Raw genomic sequence first — 22,194 nt, 5'->3', positions numbered from 1 at the left:
ACTCACTGTCAAAGACAGACGTATTGTGCCTAAATTCAAATCAAATCACCATGCATGACTTCTGAAATATCCACACTAATTCACATTACATTATATGTTATGCACTATACATGATGTGCAAGCCACTAAATTTTTGTAGTGCAATTTGCAATATAATATGTAAAATTATTCTAACCTGCGTGACTTGGTAATACAGTATAGTATATGAAAAGATCTCCAACAGAACGCTGCAGGGAAAACAAATAAAGCCATTCATTTTTCATTGTGCTGTTTGAGCAAACAGGTGGTCCGTCTATCGATTTGTCCACTCCACTCTCATGTAAGAGCTTGTGTTCTTGTATTAATGTTGAGCTCAGGAGCCACCAGCCAAACAGCCCCTTTGTTTTCTTTACTATATGACCATGTTACAAAAGCCAGCAGTGTCCATAAACACCATGACACAATTTGTCTTTCCAACAGAACACAGTGGATAAATGTACATGTGATTTAATGCTTGGGGTGGAAGGTGGGAAAAAACATCTAAAAGCCTTTTACAGTGGAAAATATGCAATTCAGGGTTGCTGCTGGTAAAGCCTCTAAACTGAACATCCAAGGCCAAAGCAGCCTTGAGGTACAAAAATATGTAGCACTTAATACACTTAAGCGTAATGATAGCAATAGGCATGTGCTGGTATGAGATTCTGATGGTATGAAAAGCCAAAATATCATGGTTTCACGGTATTGCAATTACAGCTGTAAAATGTGTTACTTTGAGATATCAGGGTTAAAAAATAAAAAATAAAAAATCCATTGAACAGGATTTTTATTTTTCAAAACATATTAGCAAATTGGAACGTAAGTATAATGTTCAAAACATATTAGCAAATTGGATATTATGTATAAGTATAATGTTAAGTTAAAAAAATATATATATATATATTCGAAATAATATGAAAATAAATGCAGTCCTTTAGGTGAGCCCAAACCCACAGCTCAACATTATTACCACCAGAACAAAAATAATTGAATTATTTTCCATAAAAAGCACGCGTATGGCTCATATCATGTTTACATTACTGTATACACACACTCTTTCTCAACACAGAAAGTTGCGAGAGAGAAAAAAAACACGTTTTACCACCGCTAGGCACATTAAACACACTGGAGTAAACTCTCGTAACTGGTGGGAAACTTTCATGACAGTGTTTACTAACATTTAACCTTGTACAAATGCGAAATCATATCGGAGGTATTTTATCCTCGGCAGCCACCCTCCGCAAACATGTTTTACTTGTCGGTTGGCCCTCATCCTCTGAGCCGCAGCCGTCTGTACTTGAAATGAACTTTTCTTTAGCCGACGTATTCCCATTAAAGTTGCACCGATACCGATACCAGTATCGGCAGGGGGCGCCGATCCGGCCCGAATTGGTGGTATCGGTATCGACGAGTACCAACATTTAGGGCGCCGATACCATCTACTGGAATCACTTGAACGCAAATGCACTGTCCTCCCTACGTGAGCTAACTTCCCAAATCCCGATGCATGACATCTGTATGTCTTTGTCTCAAAGTTACCAAACGAAATTAACTCCTTCATCTTCAATTTTAAGGATGTAAACTACACCGCATATCCGCGATATTACGCTGCTCATCTAACATGGCATTCACAAAGGGTTAGCATGCGTAAGCTAACGCCTGCTATTTTAGCGCCGATGGGATCAGAGAGGTTAAAACCGTGGGAGACTAAGCAAACTCATGGTTTCATGATGAACAATGAGTGGCAAATTAAGGGCTCCGTATTTCAAACTCGTCCTGTTTATGAAAGTCGATTGTCATATGTGTTGGGCAGTAATGAGCAGAAGTGACTTCTGTGGCCAGAAAACACTCAAGCGGCGCAGCGCGCACACTAGATATCATCAAATAGCAACGTAGATGTCCTATGTTAGATCCCATTCTAACTCTCACGCGCACACACTAGATATCATCAAATAGCAACCTAGATGTGCTATATTAGATCCGATGCCATTAGCTGCGTAAGCCCAGAGCGACGCGTAGTCCATATACCACATTGATGAATTAGAAACCGCCATGACTAAATGGAAGTTAAGCAGGCCAAATCAATCCATACCAGTGACTATAGATAATGCTGAAAATACTGTTAATTCAGTACATGTTACAGATGGACTCGGACCACAAATAGGATGTTTTGCTTATATGGTAAATATAGCTGCTAAGAGAGCTGCAGCAATCAACAGTGTGCCCCACTTTACAAACAGTAAAGATTGTTCTCAGCACTTATATACAAAATGTCTTTAGATCAGCAAGAAGTAAGCACATAAATATTATGCACTAAAATTCTTTTTTATATGATGTTATTTTTGCTTGTTAGCAAATAAAAATAATAATAATAATAACAGTTGTATTTTCTGTTTCAGAGCATTAAATGTATTGAATTGTATCGAAAATCGTACAGAACCATGACTTAACTGTATCGTTGCATCCCTTATACGTACATATATATATAAATATATATGTGTGTGTGTGTGTATTTTATTTTATTTTTTGCTAACAGAGTGGTATCGGAATGGTATCGGTATCGGCCGATACTGCACAGCCAGGTAACTGTATCGGGCCCAAAAAACGGTATCGGTGCAACACTAATTCCCATACCAGTGATTTTGTTTTCTTCAATGGGGGGATAAGTTCAGGAGTTTCACCTCCTCCAGCCATCATGTAGCACAGCTGACTCATTGATACTGAGCAACAAGCGGTGGGGGAGGATTGAGCCTTCCAGCTGCAAGTGAGGGATTTCTCCATGCATTTTTGGGACATAAAAAATAGCTAATACCGTAGGGACGGTATGACGGAAAATGTTTACAGTTTTGAAACATTGACATTTGCATCAGTGTTGCTAGTCTTACTTTAAAAGAGTAATTAATTCCAGTTACAAACCACTTCTCTCAAAAAGTAATTAAGTTAGTAACTCAGTTACCTCAATGTAAGAGTAATTAGTTACTTGGCAAAGTAACTGGCATTACTTTTCATGTTTTACACGTTATTACATGACCCATTCTATAATGTCTTTCACATCAAATAGGTTTATATTAACTGAGTGATTTGAACTGTTTTTTTTTTCCCCCCCCCCCCATTTAAAAAAAAATAGATGGGCCACACTATTTGAAGTTAAAAGGTTTTTTTTCGGACATCGAGCCCTAGCCCAATTCTTTACCCTAAACTTAACTAGACACAGGGGCAATGCGGATATTGCAATAACTAGATTGTAACCATTGCTATGTTTGGAAGTCATTTCATCTTGTGAATCAACCGTTAAAGTCGTTAAAATGGGTCACGTTATTGCATTAATTCCCTTCTGTCTACTTTTGACATTTGAAAGTTTTAAAACGGTTTCATCATTTAAAGATAGATTCCAGTCAAGATTTTGCTGATTTAGGAGTATTTTAGACAAAAAGTTACTTAGATTCACTAGGAAGGTTCTCTACAACAGAGCCTTCTTGAGAAGTCTACTGCTTTAAGATGTCTGGCGGGTCTGTAATTTTGCATCTAATTCTATATACATGTGATATCTACCGTAGTATCATGTGGGCGTAGTTTTTAGGCCGTCGGCTACAGTCAGGTATTATTGGAGCCACCTAGCATCGCGTTTGCAACGGCGCCACAACTCCTTTACCTCTCGCTTTGCTCTTTCCGTTTCTCTCAGACCACACACGAATCAGTCAACCCCTTAGCAGTAACGCACTAACGCACCCCTCAGTAAAGGTGACGGTGCAAAAATGAGAAAAGGGGTTAGTTAGATTACTCACTATTGAAAATAATTACGTGCATTAACACATATAGTTAAAACATTAACAGGCATATTATATTTCCTCTCCAAAAAATAATTGCAGTATATTGAATCAGTGACAGTAGACATGAACGTCATCTTCGTATGTCTCTTCAAGACAGGATTATACTAACACCCTGTGACCAGGTCTCATAACAGAAAGAGGTGCAATGAAATGATCAAGATGCACAATTAAAATTTATCCAATTTTAATTATGTCGTTTCTATGTTATATAAATAATATATTTTAGGGTGCAATACAATACAAAAAAAGCTTTTTTAGTTGTCCTTTGGCGGGCAGGAAAAATTAATGGTATTTCCATTCATTTCGATAGGGAATGAGTATTTATAGTTATGAGCAGGGGCAGTATTTGGAGGGGGGACTATGATGATGTTCGGAGATATAATAGAGTGTGTAAGGGTTTTAATTTCTCTGCCAGCATATTTCTGAAACGCCCCCAGCCAGCCACCTAACTGAGAAAATGAGGCTGGATTCATTACACTCAGGCCCTGTTAACGTTTGTTCCGCCACTGGTTACGAGGATGGCCACAGAAAAAAACTAAACAAATAACTCCACCAATGTATAGTTCAGTAGCTTCTATTTGAACAGGAATGAGGAATATGGTATACATTTTCTTAGCCAAATTACATAAATCTCTATGTAAATTCATTTACATTTTAATGTAACTTAATGTAACTCAGATTGTTTTGGGATTCCTTTAAATGGAGGTCCTTTTATTACCTACTTGATGATAGAGGGAAGCACCTCAAAGCCACACTGTATGGACAGTCTTTGCATATTTATAGTTTAAAATCAGTTTTTCCAATTTTACGCAGGGAACTAAGATGGATGTTCATTTTTAAATGTGCTTGATGTGGTTTAGTTGCTATTCATAAAGCCGCAGACATGTCTTATCAATTACTTTCAATGAAATATACACTAATGAAACGTTGTTGTTGTCGTTGCCACCATTAGTGTGTGTGTAATTTGAACATGCATTACATGTTAGCAAAGTTAATGAGATATACAAATTATGAAGCTGTTAAAAGCTAAAATACCAGTTTCGCACAAAACACTCATCATTCTTTCAAGCCCATGCCCATCAAGTAAAAATACCATGAGCCAGAAACTCTATATTTGAAATTAAGTACTTAATTTATGATCATTTTTAGCTTTTTTTCTAACAGCTTCGCATCCACTTATTTAGAGGCACATGATCAAAAGAGCTGCGCTGTATACAATCTCAGCGCGTTGAACGCAAAATGGCAATGCAAAAATTCATCTAATTATAGAGGCATTCAGGATCAAAAGATGTGTGTGCAAGATGGCAAAAAAAGACACACACATGGATTCGAGTGATGCATCTGCAGACGAAAAGGATGCCTTGGCAGAACCACGTTCATGCCCTATTATTTAAAACCAATTAATGAAGCAATATTTTTAAATTCAAAATAAATATATACAGTATTGGTGTCACTTAGCTTCCTGAAGTATGATTGAAGTTTATTGTCCCTTTGCTTTAGGATTCTTAAAAGTGTGGTTATTGTGACCTTCAATGACAAAAAAAAAAAAAAAAAAAAAAAAAAAAAAAACTTCCAGAGTGTAAATCAATGTGTTATTCAACTCAATGAAACAAAACTGAGGTGGAATTTCTGGTATTTAATAAAACCGGTGAAAAAGGTTTTCAGCAGATTGCAAACCTACACGAAGGTTAAATATTATGAAAAGTTGTGGCTGGTGATTAAAAAAAAAAAAAAAAACAAGTTAAAGGAGTGCACTTGCAGGTAGTAATTCACAGGAATGACTTGTTTACCAACAAGGACGATGCGCGCGCCTCGAAAATGTGACAAGTTGATTTTTGCCTAACCCAATAGCAGGCGACTGCGTGACGGACCCGGGCTCAGCTCGCCAGATCCGCATAGCAATCAAGCCCACTTAACGTCAGTGTGCCAGATGCGGCCCGGATCAGCACTATGACAGTCCAAATGATAGGTTACACACTGTTCTGGGGCGGACCTTGCAGACCAGACATGCTCAAACTCCTGCTCAATGTCAGTGTGCCAGACCCTGATCAGCATTATGATAGTTTTGCTTTAATTGTCACCTTGATTGCACAGATGGGTGAGCCTGGGATAAGGTGCCGCTGATCATCAGCAGCAGCTTACTTAAACCGGTCCTTGGCCTCACATCATCGCCAAATCAACAACTCACCTACAGGTATGTGACTTTCAGCTAAGAAAGAATCTTGTAATCCTGATACTGAGCTCATTTTTGTGTTTTCCCCCCTAGAATCATGTACTGTTTGCCTGGCAAAATGCCTGCCTGCCCGTTCACCTATTCTGTCACCAAACTGGCCAACGGATTCTTTGGACACTATCTAACACTCCCGCTCATCGTCAATGAATTAGGTTGCTCGTTACCCCAGAACCTTAACAAATACAATATGTTGTTTACAGTCTAAAAATGTGCCATCTTTAATGTTGAGTTGCTTGTTCCAATTAAAATATTTTGTGAAAACACAATGTTATATTGTTATGTTGTTGTATGTTGCATGAATATTTTAGCATTAAAAAATGGCATGAAAAAGAAGTGTTGCCATTATTGCTTTTAATACAAAAAAAAAAAAAAAAAAAAAAAGCAACATATTACAGTATGATACATTGAACAAAATGGACTCCAAATTTAGTACTGAAAACTGTTTTGATACAAATCTGGCCCAGATTGGGTAACGTGTGCTATATTCGCGCCATACAATTAATGTTGTGTCAGCTAGTTTGGACTAATTCTGGCCCAAAACTGGTTGCTGATCCGGCAAGTGACTCTTTACTGAATTTGGGCCATTGTTCAAAAAGACACTGGGGCCGATCCGTTTTACGAAGTTGGGCCGAAATTTGCAGTACATCTGGCCCATGTCCGCTCCAGTTTTATTTGCTATCTAGGTATTCGCGGTTGTCTTACATCTTCTATGTTAGCTAGCAATGTTGTCAGGGTACTGTAGCAGATTAATACGTATTAAGTGATGATTGCAGTAATGCTGCTAAATTTACATTAGTTAATGGAAAATGGGTCAACGATCCACGTGAGTGGATTTAATGACGAGTAAAGATGTTCGAAAAGTCTGTGGTAGTTATCTCCAACCGGACCCTGGTCCTCGTGGTCTAATGTCAAAGTGCCCTCAATCTTACCTGATCGAAAGTGGTTTATTATGTGCTTGTTCCACTCAATTCTTTTTATGGGTTGCAACCACATACGTCTTTTCTTAGCCCCGAAAGGGGTCCGAGTCGATGGTATATGGTTTTGGGGTCATGATGGTTAACTGCAAAGCAAGAAATGTTGACAGCTTTTTCCGCAACCAACATGCGCAGTAGCAGAATCAGTGACATAGGCTGATAATCCCTCTATACGGTGGCCGAGAAGTGTCAGGAAAATTCCATCACCACACAAATGCAAAATGTATGCAAAGGGTCGACAACAGAAGCTGACTACAACATGGGAAGTAGACATGTAAACACCAACACCAGTTGAACTGATTTGTGTAATGATTACCTCCATTGTTTTTTTAATTTACTTTTCAGTTATTTGAATCCAAATATTTCAGTCTTCTTTTTTTTTTTTTTTTTTTTTTTTTAATACGATGGGAGAATCATCACTTATTTTAAATACAACCCCTAGTAAAAAGTATGGAATCACCGGTCTCGGACGACCACTCACTCAGACATTTTACCATGTAGAACAAACTCGGATAAAAAGCTTGAAATAAATAATGAATTAGTTCAAAAGTGCAACTTTTTAGGATTCATAAACACTAAAACAAATAGCAAAAAGTATGGAATCACCGGTCTCAGACGACCACTCACTCAGACATTTTATCATGTAGAACAAACTCAGATAAAAAGCTTGAAAAAAATAATGAATTAGTTCAAAAGTGCAACTTTTTAGGATTCATAAACACTAAAAGAAATGAATAAAATCATTGTGGTGGTCAGTAAAAGTTACTTTTATAGCACAAGTGCAGGGAAATATATATGGAATCACTCCATTCTGAGGAAAAAAAATATGGAATCATGAGAAACAAAGTAAAAACAATCAAAACACATCTTTATCATTCAGCAACACCTCTGGCTTTTGCTTTTGCCAATGCAGATTCTTGACTCTTGACAAGGTGATGATGCTGGAACTTTGGTTTGGTGCTGTTCCAGTGAGATTTACAAAGATGACTGCCTGAAGAAAACAAAATTCCCTCAGTCCTTGATGATATGGGGCTGCATGTCAGGCAAAGGCACTGGGGAGATGGCTGTGGTTAAATCTTCAAGGAATTCACAAGTTTACATTGAAATTTTAGACAGCTTTCTTATCCCTTGAATTGAAATATGTTTGTCATTTTCCAAGATGACAATGCATCATGCCACAGAGCTAAAACTGTTAAAGCATTCCTTGGAGAAAGACTCATCCAGTCAATGTCATGGCCTGCAAATAGCCCAGATCTCAACCCTATTGAAAACCTGTGGTTAAAATTGAAAAAAAAAAGATGGTCCACAGCAAGGCTCCGACCTGCAAGGAAGATCTGGCAACTGCAATCAAAGAGAGTTGGCACCAAATTGAACAATCATCAAGTCCATGCCTCAAAGACTCCAAGCTGTCATAAAAGCCAGAGGTGGTGCTACTAAATACTAGAGATGTGTTTTGATTGTTATTTCTTTGTTTGTTTCTCATGATTCCATATTTTTTCTTCAGAATGGAGTGATTCCATATATATTTCCCTGCACTTGCTCTATAAAAGTAACATTTACTGACCACCACAATGTTTTATTCATTTCTTTTAGTGTTTCTGAATGCTAAAAAGTTGCACTTTTGAAACAATTCATTATTTTTTCAAGCTCTTTGTCCGAGTTTGTTCTACATGATAAAATGTCTAAGTGAGTGCTCGTCCGAGACTGGTGATTCCATACTTTTTGCTAGGGGTTGTATGTAATATATAATGAGGGACGTTAACACAGGGACTATTTGGATAACTAGTGCCGTAATCCGCCATTATTTGCAGGGGGCACGGACGCAACCCTGACCTGAATAGCTGGGGAGGTAAAAAAATTAAAATCTTTACTTTATTGAAAATTCTCCAAAAATGGCTATATTTACTCATGTAAATACAAGTAGTTTATACCATACTCTCAACTTGGCTCCACCCAAAAATACAAAGCCCATCTCAAGATTATTTCAAAAGATTTCCTAGATACCAATTATTCCGCCCGTTTCCTATTACCTTTGTTTGTCAGCACTCTTTAGCATCTTATGACCTTTAGGGAAAATACTAAAGGAGCTTTTTGATCCTCCATTTAATTCAATACTCTTCCTCTTCCCCTCATTGTTGTATATTTTTGGTGGTAATATGTCGACCGAACACTTTACCTCGACGGGAAACCGTCTGCCGTTGATGCTGTGCTCTGAGCCTGCTGATGCATTACTCTGGCCCCAGTGAAATTCGATCTTCTCGGCCTTAAAGCGCCCTGGCAGTCCAGCACCTCGCACAAAGTAGTCATCCTTCAGGAGAACAGCAACTAAAAACAGCAAAGCAAAATGAATTGAAGACTAGTAACGATAAATAAAGCGTATAAAGGACTTGAGGTAGTTTTCCACAAATGCTGGTGATTGTTAAAAATTCATTTGGATACTTACTTATTTTTCTTGGTACGTAGGATCCATCAATGAGCAGTGTTGTTAATAATGGCATTAAAGTATAACAGCGTTATCTATTTTTTTTTATTGGTAAGTCATCTAATTAATTACTTTCCTATCTTTGCAACACCATTACTGAGGATGTGAAGGGGTGCGTTACAACAAATTGGTTGAATGACGCGTGAGTTGTCTGATTTTGTCTCACATCGGCTGCCTAGTGCCTGCCTGGAGGGGGGAGAGCAGGAGGGGGGAGTGCAGGAGTGGGGACGAGGGAATGAGGTGGTGACACCATTGCAAATGCAATGATGATTGGTAAAGGTGTTTGGAATTTCCGATTCTTAGATCATAAATGAATCCCTTATTCGCGATTCGGCTGTGAAAGATTCAAGAACAATTCACAAACATCCAAATTCTGATTATTTAAATATGCCAAGTGAAGTGGAACTAAAACACAGTCAGTGTGATCTTCCGGACGCTATGGGGAACGGACCAAGAGTAAACATCCACAACTCACGCTTCCTATATACAAAACAGCAACAAGCATGGCTGACCTAACCTTTCTCAGGTTAGATTAGACCTGCTCCAAAAATTTTTAAAGCAGACGTGTGGAATTATTTTGGTTCGACTAGAAAAACTTCTAGAAAATAGGGGATTTCGAAGAATGTTGAAAGTAATAGAGCCGTGGTACGTCATCCCATCCCCACGCTATTTCACTGAAATAGCACACCGGTTCTCTATAAGTAGACAAAAGTAGAAATCATGCCTTCGATGTCGAATGTAGACCGACTTGCCGTTACGTGTCGTGCAATGCATGAAAACCACACGGGTGCTAATACGGCTGAGCTGCTTAGCGGTGCTGTAAATGAATGGAACATCGCAAAAAACGGCGTTTTTGTTGTAACAGATAACGCAAATAATATGGCTGTCTCTGTCCAGCTAGGTAACTTTAGCCATCTGACATCCAACGCCCACACACAGAACCATGTTTTTTTGACTGCAGGTGTCAATGCACAGTAGAGCACTTTCATCTCAGTACGTTGATCAACTCGTCGTCTTAGACAAGAACGTAGTAGCTAAACACACTTGACCTGTCCTGCATATTGTTGAGAATTAGATGGAAAATAACTTGAGTTTTATTATTATTAGTTTTGGGGTTGTGCATCAACAATCGATTTATAATAAAATTGTTGCCTCTGAATCATAATCACAATTGAATTGTGAGGTGACCCAAGATTCCCACCTCTCATGATTGGCTAGGTGGGCGGATCATGCCTTGCTCACGACACGCTGTCATCAATGCAAGCTCTGGCAAACACAGTAAGATGGCGATAATTGCGACGGGCCAGGAAATTTCAGAAATAGCTTGAATTATTTTCAATATTTAATACTGTTACTTAACGGAATATTTGAGGATAGTGTTTTGCTTTTTGTACAGTAGGCATAACATACAGTTTCAGAGATTTGCATTGGTTAATGGTCGATTTCCATTTGTGTTTTCTTAACAGACTGTAATATATTTGATCCAAATAAATACCAAATGTTCTAAAATACTGTATATAGTGGTTTTATTCTTCAATCAGTATATATAAACATATTTGACGTAAAAGATATTGAAGAATGCATCATGCAATAATGTGTGACACATGAAAAGTAATGTCAATTACTTAGCTGAGTAACTAATTATTCTTGCAATGAGGTAACTGAGTTACTAATTGAATTACTTTTTGGGAGAAGTAATTTGTAACTAATTTTTTTAAAGTAATATTAACAACACTGTCAGTGAGCTGTTTATTTGTCATAATAGAGTAGTGAAAAGAATTTGCGATTTAAATAGAAAGAAAACACTAAAAAGTGACAAAAAATATGCCGTTTTAATAGTTGTTTTAGTTCATATTTACAGGTAAAAAAAAAATCAGCCCAGTGAGTGCAATGTTGGACTAAGACCCCATTTTGCAATTGTATTATATAATTGAATATAAAAAATATATATATATATATTTTTTTTTTTGTCTAAAAAGACAGTAGATGTTTCATTGATGTTGTTTACTGTGCTGCTAGTAGAACAAAATGCAACCATGTTGATCTTTTAGAAAAATAATCTATAGACAAATTATGTAAATGAAGTTATCCATTATGCTCTGTAGCATTAGTTTGCATACAGTAATTTTAGCATTAAATTAACCTTGGATACCCTGGAGGTTTTTTTGTGGGGGTAGCTGCTTTTACTATACGCCAAATTTGACCCGTGGGTTCTCCAAAATAAATGGGGGGGGGGAGACAACAATAGTGACATTAAATATGTTTTCACTCAATATTTTTTAGGTGAATTGAGTCACTCGACAACAGAAAGACGCCACAGATTTTGGCAAAATACACTAATAATAATATATTTTTTAAAAACAACCTTTTTCTATGGTGGTATTAAAAGCATTTCTGTATATAAAAACCTTTAGTTTGTCTGCAGTTGATATCATTAGCCAGATTAGGCCTTGTGTTGTGTCGGCTGATCCCCTGTTACAGGGGGATTTAGACAGCTTCTCGGCCCACTTGTAATCATATCACAAAGGCACACAGAGACCCCAAGTCAATACAGAAGACAGGAAGAACACACTGTGCACAGTGACTAGGTGAAATCTTGATAAATGAAACGGATCACCATGTGATGGAAAGCGGGGAGGCATTTGAAAAACGGTGACATTCAGGGAAAATAGGAGTGAAGAGCAAAGAAGAGCATCAGGTGATGAGGGATGAGCTGAGCCCCTGTCGCAAGGCTCCAAAGAAATCTGCCAGCAGCATTAACATGCCAGTGCTGCTTAAGATGATGGCACAGCTCACAGAGAAAAGGGTTTTAGATGTGGGTGATTTTCCAAGAATCAAAGCACGAGGGTCAGACTGCAAGGGGAGGAGGTCACCAATCACACAAACATAGTAGCGAGAGTTATTTGCGAAGATGCATAAATATTGACAGAGATGATAAATCCCTTCTTCTGCTGCTGTCGAAGCACTGTAATCCGGTGCTCAACACGAGGAAAGTCAAGGAGCGGCAGAACTAGCTGGCCCTGGGAGTTTCATTAGAAATGCGCTACCGGGTGTGTTTGAACCCTCCAACAGCAGAGTGGGAATTAGAAGCTAAGCCAAAAAGACCTTGAATCACAGCCTGCGAAAGAAGGGGAGTGTGTGTGAAAGTAAATCCTTGATCAATGCAAATGTCTCAGGGGCCGTCCGATCCACCGTGAATTTGGTGCAAAGTTGTTTGAAATTTGACTCAGAAATGTTTTTGTTGAGGAGCACTTTGACTGGCGGCCAATCGGTTTGATCTCAAAGCCGGCACATGGGAGCATCGGGAAATCAATGGCAGGGAACTTTTCAGACCGACTTCTTGATTACGGTATTGACTTTTGAAATTGCATAAAGGGTCTTAAGCCCTGTATGTGTCGTTTACTTTTTTTCTATTTTAATGAAGAGTATGCTTGCGTTGCGAGAAACAATGTGTAATAGACTCTTAAATGCAATATTACGAGTATTTGTCTTTAATGACTTGTCCACTAGAGGAGTTCCAAAAAATTGATTATTAGAGGCATCACGATTCGACACGTGACGATTCAATTGCAATTCATAAAGGCTCAAAAACGATTATTTTCCCTCATAACTTTATTACAGCCTCTCGTAGCGGAACAAAATTCAAGACATGCCTGCAGCCCGGACACTTTTAACGGACGCACGCACGTTATAATGGAATCTGCCTGTAACTGAGTGAGAGATTTACTCTTTTTCAAAAGACTGGAAAATAAATTTGTGTATGAGACAGGCAGGCGCTTCTGTGCGCACGTTATTTTTTAAAGCAAGAGGGGAAGAAAGATAGTTCGTTGCTCCTCGTCTTTCAGATGTCCAACTGTAGTTTGAAGTCATGTCAATTGAAAAATGTCCTGAGTGTGTTGCTAAGACCCGTGTGTTTCTACAAGAGATGAGTACACGTACTGTGTACTGTTTAGCCTTTATTGTTGTTGTTTTTGAGGTGTTAATAGTTAGCGCTTAGCTAATTCGCTAACGTGTATTTCATATGCAGAACGTGTATAATCATGATTAAGTACAGCGATAACACTACAAACATGCGAAATAGTACAGAAATATGTGAAAACAAAGTATATTGGTTAAAAGAAGGCTTATATCTAAAGACACTTTGTTTCCAGAAAATGTGGAATTCATTCCACCTGTGTAAATTTTATTGTATTGTTGAGTGAAATAAGTACTCCCTTTAAAATGGTTGAACCATGTGAATCAAAATGAACCATCGGGATATTTTACATAAATAATAGACAAAAAGGTGTTTGTCTACTATATTAGGTAGTAATGTACGATGCATCAATAATCGTGATAATTGTGATAACAGGGATCATCTTTAATACAGTGATCATCGTTCAAGAATCGAATCGTAGCCTTCTGAATTGTAATCGAATCGAATTGTGGGGTGCCTAAAATGGCACACCGCCATCGTTATTAGGGCTGTCCCAAACGACTAATTTTCTCCCGATTAGTCAGCCGACTATTTTTACGATTAGTCGACTAATCTTATAATTTTTTAAAATTTTTAAGAATTTTTTTTTTTTTTTTTAAACTAATTTAGCAATGAAATTTTTGTTAATGCTTATCAATTCACAAAAACATTTTGGAACACTTAAATTCTTTATTGAAGTACAAATAAACAGATAAATAACAATAATAAATCACAAATAAACAATGACTTCAAATGCTGATAGAATTAACTTGCGCAAAAGAATGGAATGTAAACAGATTCACTTCTCCTTTCCAACATGATTCAAAACAATTCTTAAAAAAAATACCTAGCATTAATATTATAGTCTACTGTAGTACTATATATAATAGTATTATGATAATTATTCATTGCAAATCAGACTTTTCATAAAGTGTGTCGTTTTAAAGGTATTCTTAGTGAAGAATCTGACGTATGTGGGATTAACTCCAGAAATCGTTATTTATATGACGAACATGACATGCTTTTATTTTGAAATGCTCACCGGACGTACGTTTGCTAAACCGCTAATTTAAGCTTTACACTCCGCAAAAAAGCACTTTTTGTGATTGCATGTGGTGTCAGTAATAGATTTTTTTCCTTTTGCAAATGCTGTTAACCAGCGATTTTTCATGTTTGAAGTGTCACCGTTTAACTGCAAGTTTTGGAGAAGGCTGCCTGTTTTATAGCCGGCTAAAGTAGGTCGTCTTTTTTTCCCCATTCACTTCAATGTAGCAATGCTAACGTATATAGTGTTTAATATAGATGTGTTTTCTTATTTTGTATGTCTGAACTTTAATTCTACAGTGTGTTGATGAGAGAAAAGAACTGGAGTCTCAGATGCCATCTGCACGCACGCACAAATGGACGCACGCACGCGCGCGCAGCGATAAAACGCAGCCGTGAAAATGACCGCCCTCATTTTTATTTACCATACGATATATGGACTCATTGCATATCGCGACAGGCTTAGCAACTTTAATAATACATGCCATTAGTTAGTTAAATGGACTTACAATCTCCTGTCGTTATCCTTCACGGCCGACGTGCAGCCAAGCTTGGCATTGAAGAGACAGAACACAACAGTGTACCCTCCTTTGTTTCTTTAAAAATAAGTCAATGTTTTGGACTCTCTGGTGTGCTTTTTTTTTGGCTTTGTGTCGCTTTCCCCGCTTGCATACCAAGCGTCCGACATTCTGAACTTTCCACGCATATATATATTTTTTAACCCTTCATTAACCATCGACAGGATGTTGTGCTCGTCGACGGATTTACGTCATCGATGACGTCGCCTATGTCGACTAGTCGGGACAGCTCTAATCGTTATATATGCAAGTTGAGAGGGAAATTTGACAGCATTTTGGTAAAAAGCTGCCTCCTGAACTGAAAATACATTTGATGATTTCACTGTCTTCGGGTGTGAATTGCACCCACTTTTTTCCACTGTGTTAAAAGTAGAGTTCTGATTTGGGGATCAAAACATCTAAGGCTCAAACGGAAGAAGCCCCCCTAACTCCCCAAATGGTCTCCATGGTAAAAGGAGTAAATGGGCTTTCACTTGTGTAGCGCTTTACCAGCTTCAAGGCACTCAAAGCGCGTTAACACTGGCTCCTCATTTAGCTACTGATGATGCAGCATTGTGGGCAACTGGGGGTTCGGTATCTTCCTCAAGGACACTTAAACACCGTCCTAGGCAGTGTTGTTAATAATGGCGTTAGAGTATAACAGCGTTACCAACGGCGTTATTTTTTTCGGTCGTGAGTAATCTAATTAATTAATTTTCTCATCCTTGCAACGACGTTACCGTTACTGAGGATGTAAAGGCTTGCGTTACTATGCGTTACTACTTTGGTTGAATGACGGGAGAAAAGTCTGAGAGACACGGAGAGAGAAGAGCGAGAGTGGGAAGGAGGGAAGGGAGTTGTGACGCCGTTGCAAACGCGATGCTAGGCGGTTCCAATAATACCTGACTGTAGCCGACAACCTAGTCTAATCTACGCCCACTGGATGCTACACTAGATATCACATGCATATAGAACTAGATGCGAAATAACAGACTCTGCGGCGTTAGCAAGTGTATAGAGAAAGTGTATATGAAATTATCCGGCGTTAGTAAATCGCCACCATCTTAAAGCAGTAGACTTCTCAGGAAGGCTCTGTTGTAGAGAACCGTCCGAGCGAACCTAAGTAACTTTTTATCTAAAATACTCCTAAATCGGCAACATCTTGACTTGAATCTAGAGATGTAGAGAGATGATCGATCGGCATCTCGATCGGGTCCGATCACGTCATTTTCAAAGTATCGGAATCGGCAAAAAAATATTGGACATGCCTTTTTTAAAAATACATTTTTTAATTAAATCGTTTTCTAATTGTATTTAACGTTACAGACAAAATGTCTTACACTCATCCAGAGTCTTTAGTTTTGGCTTAAACTAGGGCTATCAAATTTATCGCGTTAACGGCGGTAATAACTTTTAAATATTTAACACAATTAATGCATGCGCTGCACTACCCACTCACGCACTGTCACATTCAATCTGTAATGGCACCGTTTTACGTATACATTGAGTTAAAAGGCAACGTTTAATGAGTAGAGATAATTTTGGCAGCCTTTGAAGGTTTTTTTTAATTGGCTAAAGCCTTACAATCCCTCTCTCATCAATTAGAAATATCGTGGGAAGCAATGTGGGGAAGAAAGGTAGTAGTTGATCTTTTACTTTACACCCTATTTTATTTCCCAACGTAGAGAAGATATATCAATTGGTACCACCACGCACAGTAATGGTTGCATTTCCCATCATGCATTTGGGCAGAAGTTAAATGGCTACAGTATCATTTACTGAAAGCTCAACAGATACACTAGATGGCAATATTTAGTCACAATATACAAGGTCACATTTATCCTTTAAGAGTTACAAGTCTTTCTATCCGTGGATACCTCTCACAGAAAGAATGTTAATAATGTAAATGCCATCTTGAGGATTTATTGTCATAATAAACAAATACAGTACTTATGTACTGTATGTTGAATGTATATATTCGTCCGAGTTTTATTCATTTTTTTCTTAATGCATTGCCAAAATGTATATGATCGGGAAACATTATCGGGAATGATTGGAATTGAATCGGGCGCAAAAAAAAAAAAAAAATTGGATCGGGAAATATCGGGATCGGCAGATACTCAAACTAAAACGATCGGGATCGGATCGGGAGCAAAAAAACATGATCGGAACAACCCTACTTGAATCTGTCATTAAATGATGAAACAGTTTTAAAACTTTCAGATGTAGAAAGTGGACAGAAGAGGACTAATGCAATAACGGGAGGAATTTTAACAACTTTAACGGATGATTCACAACATTAAATGACTTCCAAAGATAGCAAAGGTTACTATCTAGTTGTCGCAATATCCACAATTCCCCTATGTCTAGTTAGGTTTAGTGTAAAGAATTGCGCTAGGGCGAATTGTCCCAAAAACCCTTTCAACTTCACATAGTGTGACCTACGTTTTGTTTTTGTTTTGTTGTTATTAAAAGTAACACCAGTTACTTTGCAAAGTAACTAATTACTCTTACATTTTGGGTAACTGAGTTACTAACTCAATTACTTTTTGGGAGAACTAGTCTGTAACTGTAACTAATTACTTTTTTTAAAAGTAAATTTAACAATACTGGTCATAGGACCTCGGGTTGGGATGCATCCAGAACTAGCACAATGTAAAGCAGTTTAAAATTCCCTCGGCAAGCCAAGTGTTAAAATGCTGTGTTATTTCCATCTGTGTAAATAAGCAGCCCAAAGCTCTGCTGTCCCAGTGGCCTCGGTTGTCATGGAGGCTAACAACTCTCATTATGATCAAATGCAAAAGATGACAGCACTATCTGCGAGACACTGGCAAAAGCACAAGATATCAATTCAGGTCAGGGTTTTCACACCTCAGGTCCATGGATTTATTTTGTGAGAAGGTAGTGTCGGAGGTCGGTTGGGAGGGTATGTGGCAGCGGCGGTATTGGGATAAGCTTTAAAATGTGTCTGTACATGATGCATGGAGCCTGTAAAAGGACGACGAGGGAGGCTGGACTTGTGTTTATAAAGGGATTTACAAAAATAACAAGGGATTACTATTGGAGTTGATTGTTTCTCGCTTCACTGAAACATTTTGGCTTTGGAGACCCACAAAATCACTCTGGCTATGTTTATAGGACAGGCATTTGGATTTAATAATCTGTTTGGATGTTTTTCTTTTAAATTGAAATGCAATTTTGCGTCATGTCAATTGCGGACTAGTCAGTCCCCGCACATTTTCTTTTCGTGTAGGTCCTTTTCAAATTAGGAAAATTCCAGAGATGCAGTCTGCGTTTCTGGGTGTTATCATGGTTTTCACCTATACCCATTCATGATGCTAGATGGCGCATGATATCATTGAATCCAATGCTGAACTTGAGTAATGTTCTGCCATGACAGATCTCAGCTACTCTCAAGTCAAAAATCTAGGGGTCCAATTTGATTCTGATTTTAAATTTGAGAAGCAGATTTCTTGCGTTGTACGTGACTGTTTTTATCAGCTTCGCCAGATTGCTAAAGTGAAATCTATTGTTTCACGCTCTGATTTGGAGAAATTGATCCATGCTTTTGTCATAACTCGGCTGGATTATGGTAATTCTTTGTATGCAGGCGTTGGTCAGGCTGCACTGGCCTGTCTACAACTTGTGCAAAACTCAGCTGCTCGACTCCTAACTAAAACCCGCAGGCGCGAACATATCACCCCGATTTTAGCATCTCTTCACTGGCTCCCAGTACATTACCGAATACATTTTAAGATATTATTATTTGTTTTTAAATGTTTGAATAATCTTGCGCCACCATATCTGTCAGAACTGCTTCAGCCTTACAGTCCAACCAGAACCCTCAGATCAGCTGACCACCTGCTTCTAGAAGTCCCAAGATCAAGGCTGAAGCTTAGGGGTGACCGTGCATTTGCAGTGATGGCGCCCAGGCTGTGGAACCAATTACCACTTACTATTAGACAGGCCCCTTCACTTACGGATTTTAAATCACGCCTTAAAACATTTTATTTTTCTTCAGCTTTTAATGTGCAATGACCGTTTATTTTATTTTTGTGTTTGTTTTATCTTTGAAAGTTAACCTATTTTGCTGTTTTATGGTATGTAAAGCACTTTGGTCTCCTTGGCAGATTTTTTAAATGTGCTATACAAATAAAGTTGATTGATTGATTGATTGATTGATTGATTGATTGATTGATTGATTGATTGATTGATTGATTGATTGATTGATTGATTGACCAGTTTGCATTGTTTTATTGCAATGTCTTTCCTTATTCAGATTTGTTTCAAGACTACAGTTACAGTTAGACCTCACTTTGATGGTTAATGCAGTTATTGCAATTTTGTTGTTTTATCACAAAAGATTGGTTTATTTACATTTCAAAAACCAGAAGCCAATCATTTACGAGTGTGATTAGTTTACTTATTGAAATGTTCAGATATTAAGATTTGAATGAGGCAAAATAACATGCTTTTTCTCTTAAATATATTGTTATAATCATTTGTTTCAGATGAACTGTAATTATTTACTGTATAAAAATTAATATGGTGTTCAAAACGTCTTTTTTTAAACTTGAGTCTTGAAAAAGAGGGGGTCGTCTTATAATCAGGGCCCTCTTATATTCGGGCCAATACGGTAATAATACCTGTTATAATGTAATGAATCGGGTTCTAATGTAGCAAATGTGTTTTATGTGGTGAACCTGAATGCACCGCGTGCCTGACGTGACAGAGTGAGAGAGGACTTTTTAACTTTCACTCTCATGTTCAGCTGTGGCGGACAGTAGGATGTTGTGTTGCACAAGTTCTGAAATAAATGATTAAAAACCTGACGAAGCTGGCGATGTTACAATCATAATAATTGTCACCGTAACTTGTGAAAACTGGTGAACGGAGGTCGAAGGAGGACCACCGAGATCGTAGACATTTCACGGACGTGCAAACCAAGCTCATATTTTTTTTATCATTTTCATTTCAATTGTCAACCTCACCTTTTTCCTTTTTTTCACCACCTACACTAACATTCTTGGAACCCATGTTGATTTCTCTCACAAGACAATGCGCTGTGCGTCCATCTTGCAGGAAAACAAAGAATCTGCGGCGCTGTCATAAATTGTCGTATTTTGTGCATGTCGTCGGATGTAGAAACAAATGGCGAGTCAAATTTTACATCAGATGCCGAAAAGATTGTGTGTATTTCAAGGTACCACTGTACATTAGACTTTAAAAATTCAATTGTGACCTCATAGTTTTGAGACATTGAAAAGAAAGCCAAATCTGCAGTTTGGGAGAATATTGCCCCAGCTCTGCCTATAAGAGACGCAACGAAATCCAAATCACACATCTTCCAAGTTCCTTTACCATTTCTTTATGTACTACAAAAATGTGTAATCGTGCTGAAAACATGTTTTATTCATTTAATGTTTGGCATTTACATGCTTAGGAAAGTCATGGGTAACCTAATAAAAACGAATGGGCTAATTGGTCAGGAGGGTATCTTGCGATCAATTGCTTTTCCAAGTACCCGTATGCATGCCGCATAAAATTTTAATCTGAATTTTGTAACTTTAATTTATACTTTTCATACTGAATTTGTAACGTAAAACCTGAATGTGGAAGAATTAAAGGAGTCAAATTTTCCATGAAGGTGAATTACAAATTATTCGAATTATATTTTCAAATCAATGATCCAATCAAATAATACAATTTCAAATAACATTATTTAGATACAGTTTTATATTTCAACCATTAAAGTTAAGTATTTCAAGTTTAAGTTTAGCATTTCAGATTCAGTTTCTCAGTATATACTGTACATATACTGTACCTGTACATGTAATAAAGTCGTCAAGCTTCCCTAATGTGCTAACCTGTTTTTCCTGTGTTTTTCATGGTGGTCTGGTTGGAGGACTCCTTGTTGAATTTGTCAAGTTCCAACTCCTGATACTCGTCCGATGTCAAAGCTTGTTCATCTATAATGTCAACGGGGGATTGTTTTTTTGCGGCACATTCTGGGTATGATGTCGACCAGCCTCGTGGTCCATGGCTTCCTATGGAAACAAAAATATCAGCTTGTATCAGCTTGCAAATATAAGCTTGTATACAGGTAGTAGCCATAATCTATTTTTGTAGTAGGATTTTAGATGAAAAGGCATTCGAAACAACACATCAATATTAAAGATACACGAAAATATCGGTTACCGATAATTATCGGCCGATAATGGCAATTATGACGTCACACAGAAAATACAGATTAAAAAAATAAAAAAATCAACCGATAATGCATTCTGATAATTATATACTTGATTTAGCCTCCAAATGTGCGCAATCGAAGCGGTTTTCTCCACTTCTCCACCGCCGCCTGCTCAACCCCTGCCCTCTCTGAAGACCCTATGGGAGGATGGGTTGAGGAATACGGCGTCATAGAGGAGGCGGTGTTACACATCAGTGTTGAGGCGCTCTCACTAGCGTGCGTTGATTTTCCCGTGTGTGAAATGAAATAAATGACGCTCTCGCTATCTACAAAACATGCTTTGCCGAAGTTCCACGAGGCGTAAAGAAAGCGTCCTCATTGAACACCACTAACCCAGCAGCCATTTAAAACTGCATCACAAAGATTTTTGGAACTAATACGAGGCTGCTGCTAGCGCGAATGCTAAAGCTATTGTAAACACAAATAAACTACAAAGGAAGCTACGGGGCTTATAACGATACAGAGACGCTGCGGTCCTCACGGAGTCGGGTTGTTTGGGAATGCAGCCCAAAGCGGGTGGTAAACTCCCATCTATGGCTAAAAACCTCACGAGACCGATAGTCTAAAAGTAGCTGTCTTCCGACTGAGCCCGCCAGTCCGGCAGGCCGCCGCCGCCTCGCCATAGGTGGGCAGAGCAGAGCCATGCACCGAATACGCCGCAGCGATCCGGTACGAACTGAGCTGCCACCGCCACTCCGGTTCAAGACAGAGGCCTGGCACGGGTGCTAATTTGGCGGCCGGACTGACTGAAGGGCAGAGGCGGGAGGAAATTCCCGAAATGACCAAGCCAAACCCTGGATGAAAAAATAATGCAGTTTATACGACCACGATTCTTCGTGAAAGACATGCCGATC

At 38.3% G+C, this 22,194-nt stretch overlaps 1 protein-coding gene across 1 annotated transcript in view; it reads right to left on the bottom strand.

Moving 5' to 3' along the window:
• The window catches only part of ca16b (carbonic anhydrase XVI b), a 312,279-nt gene that overhangs the window by 112,820 nt on the left and 177,265 nt on the right, over positions 1 to 22,194 (bottom strand). The window contains exons 3-4 of the mRNA XM_057845617.1: positions 20,958 to 21,137; positions 9,229 to 9,377 (exon numbers count right to left, since the gene is read on the bottom strand). Of these exons, the coding sequence (XP_057701600.1) occupies positions 9,229 to 9,377; positions 20,958 to 21,137 (329 nt within the window). The remainder of the gene's footprint in view (positions 1 to 9,228; positions 9,378 to 20,957; positions 21,138 to 22,194) is intronic.

This window comes from Corythoichthys intestinalis, chromosome 9 (assembly GCF_030265065.1).
Source record: "Corythoichthys intestinalis isolate RoL2023-P3 chromosome 9, ASM3026506v1, whole genome shotgun sequence".
In the NCBI taxonomy this organism is placed as follows: domain Eukaryota; kingdom Metazoa; phylum Chordata; class Actinopteri; order Syngnathiformes; family Syngnathidae; genus Corythoichthys; species Corythoichthys intestinalis.
The sequence above is the reverse complement of the archived record's forward strand: the minus strand, read 5'-3'. Positions and strand labels throughout refer to the sequence as shown.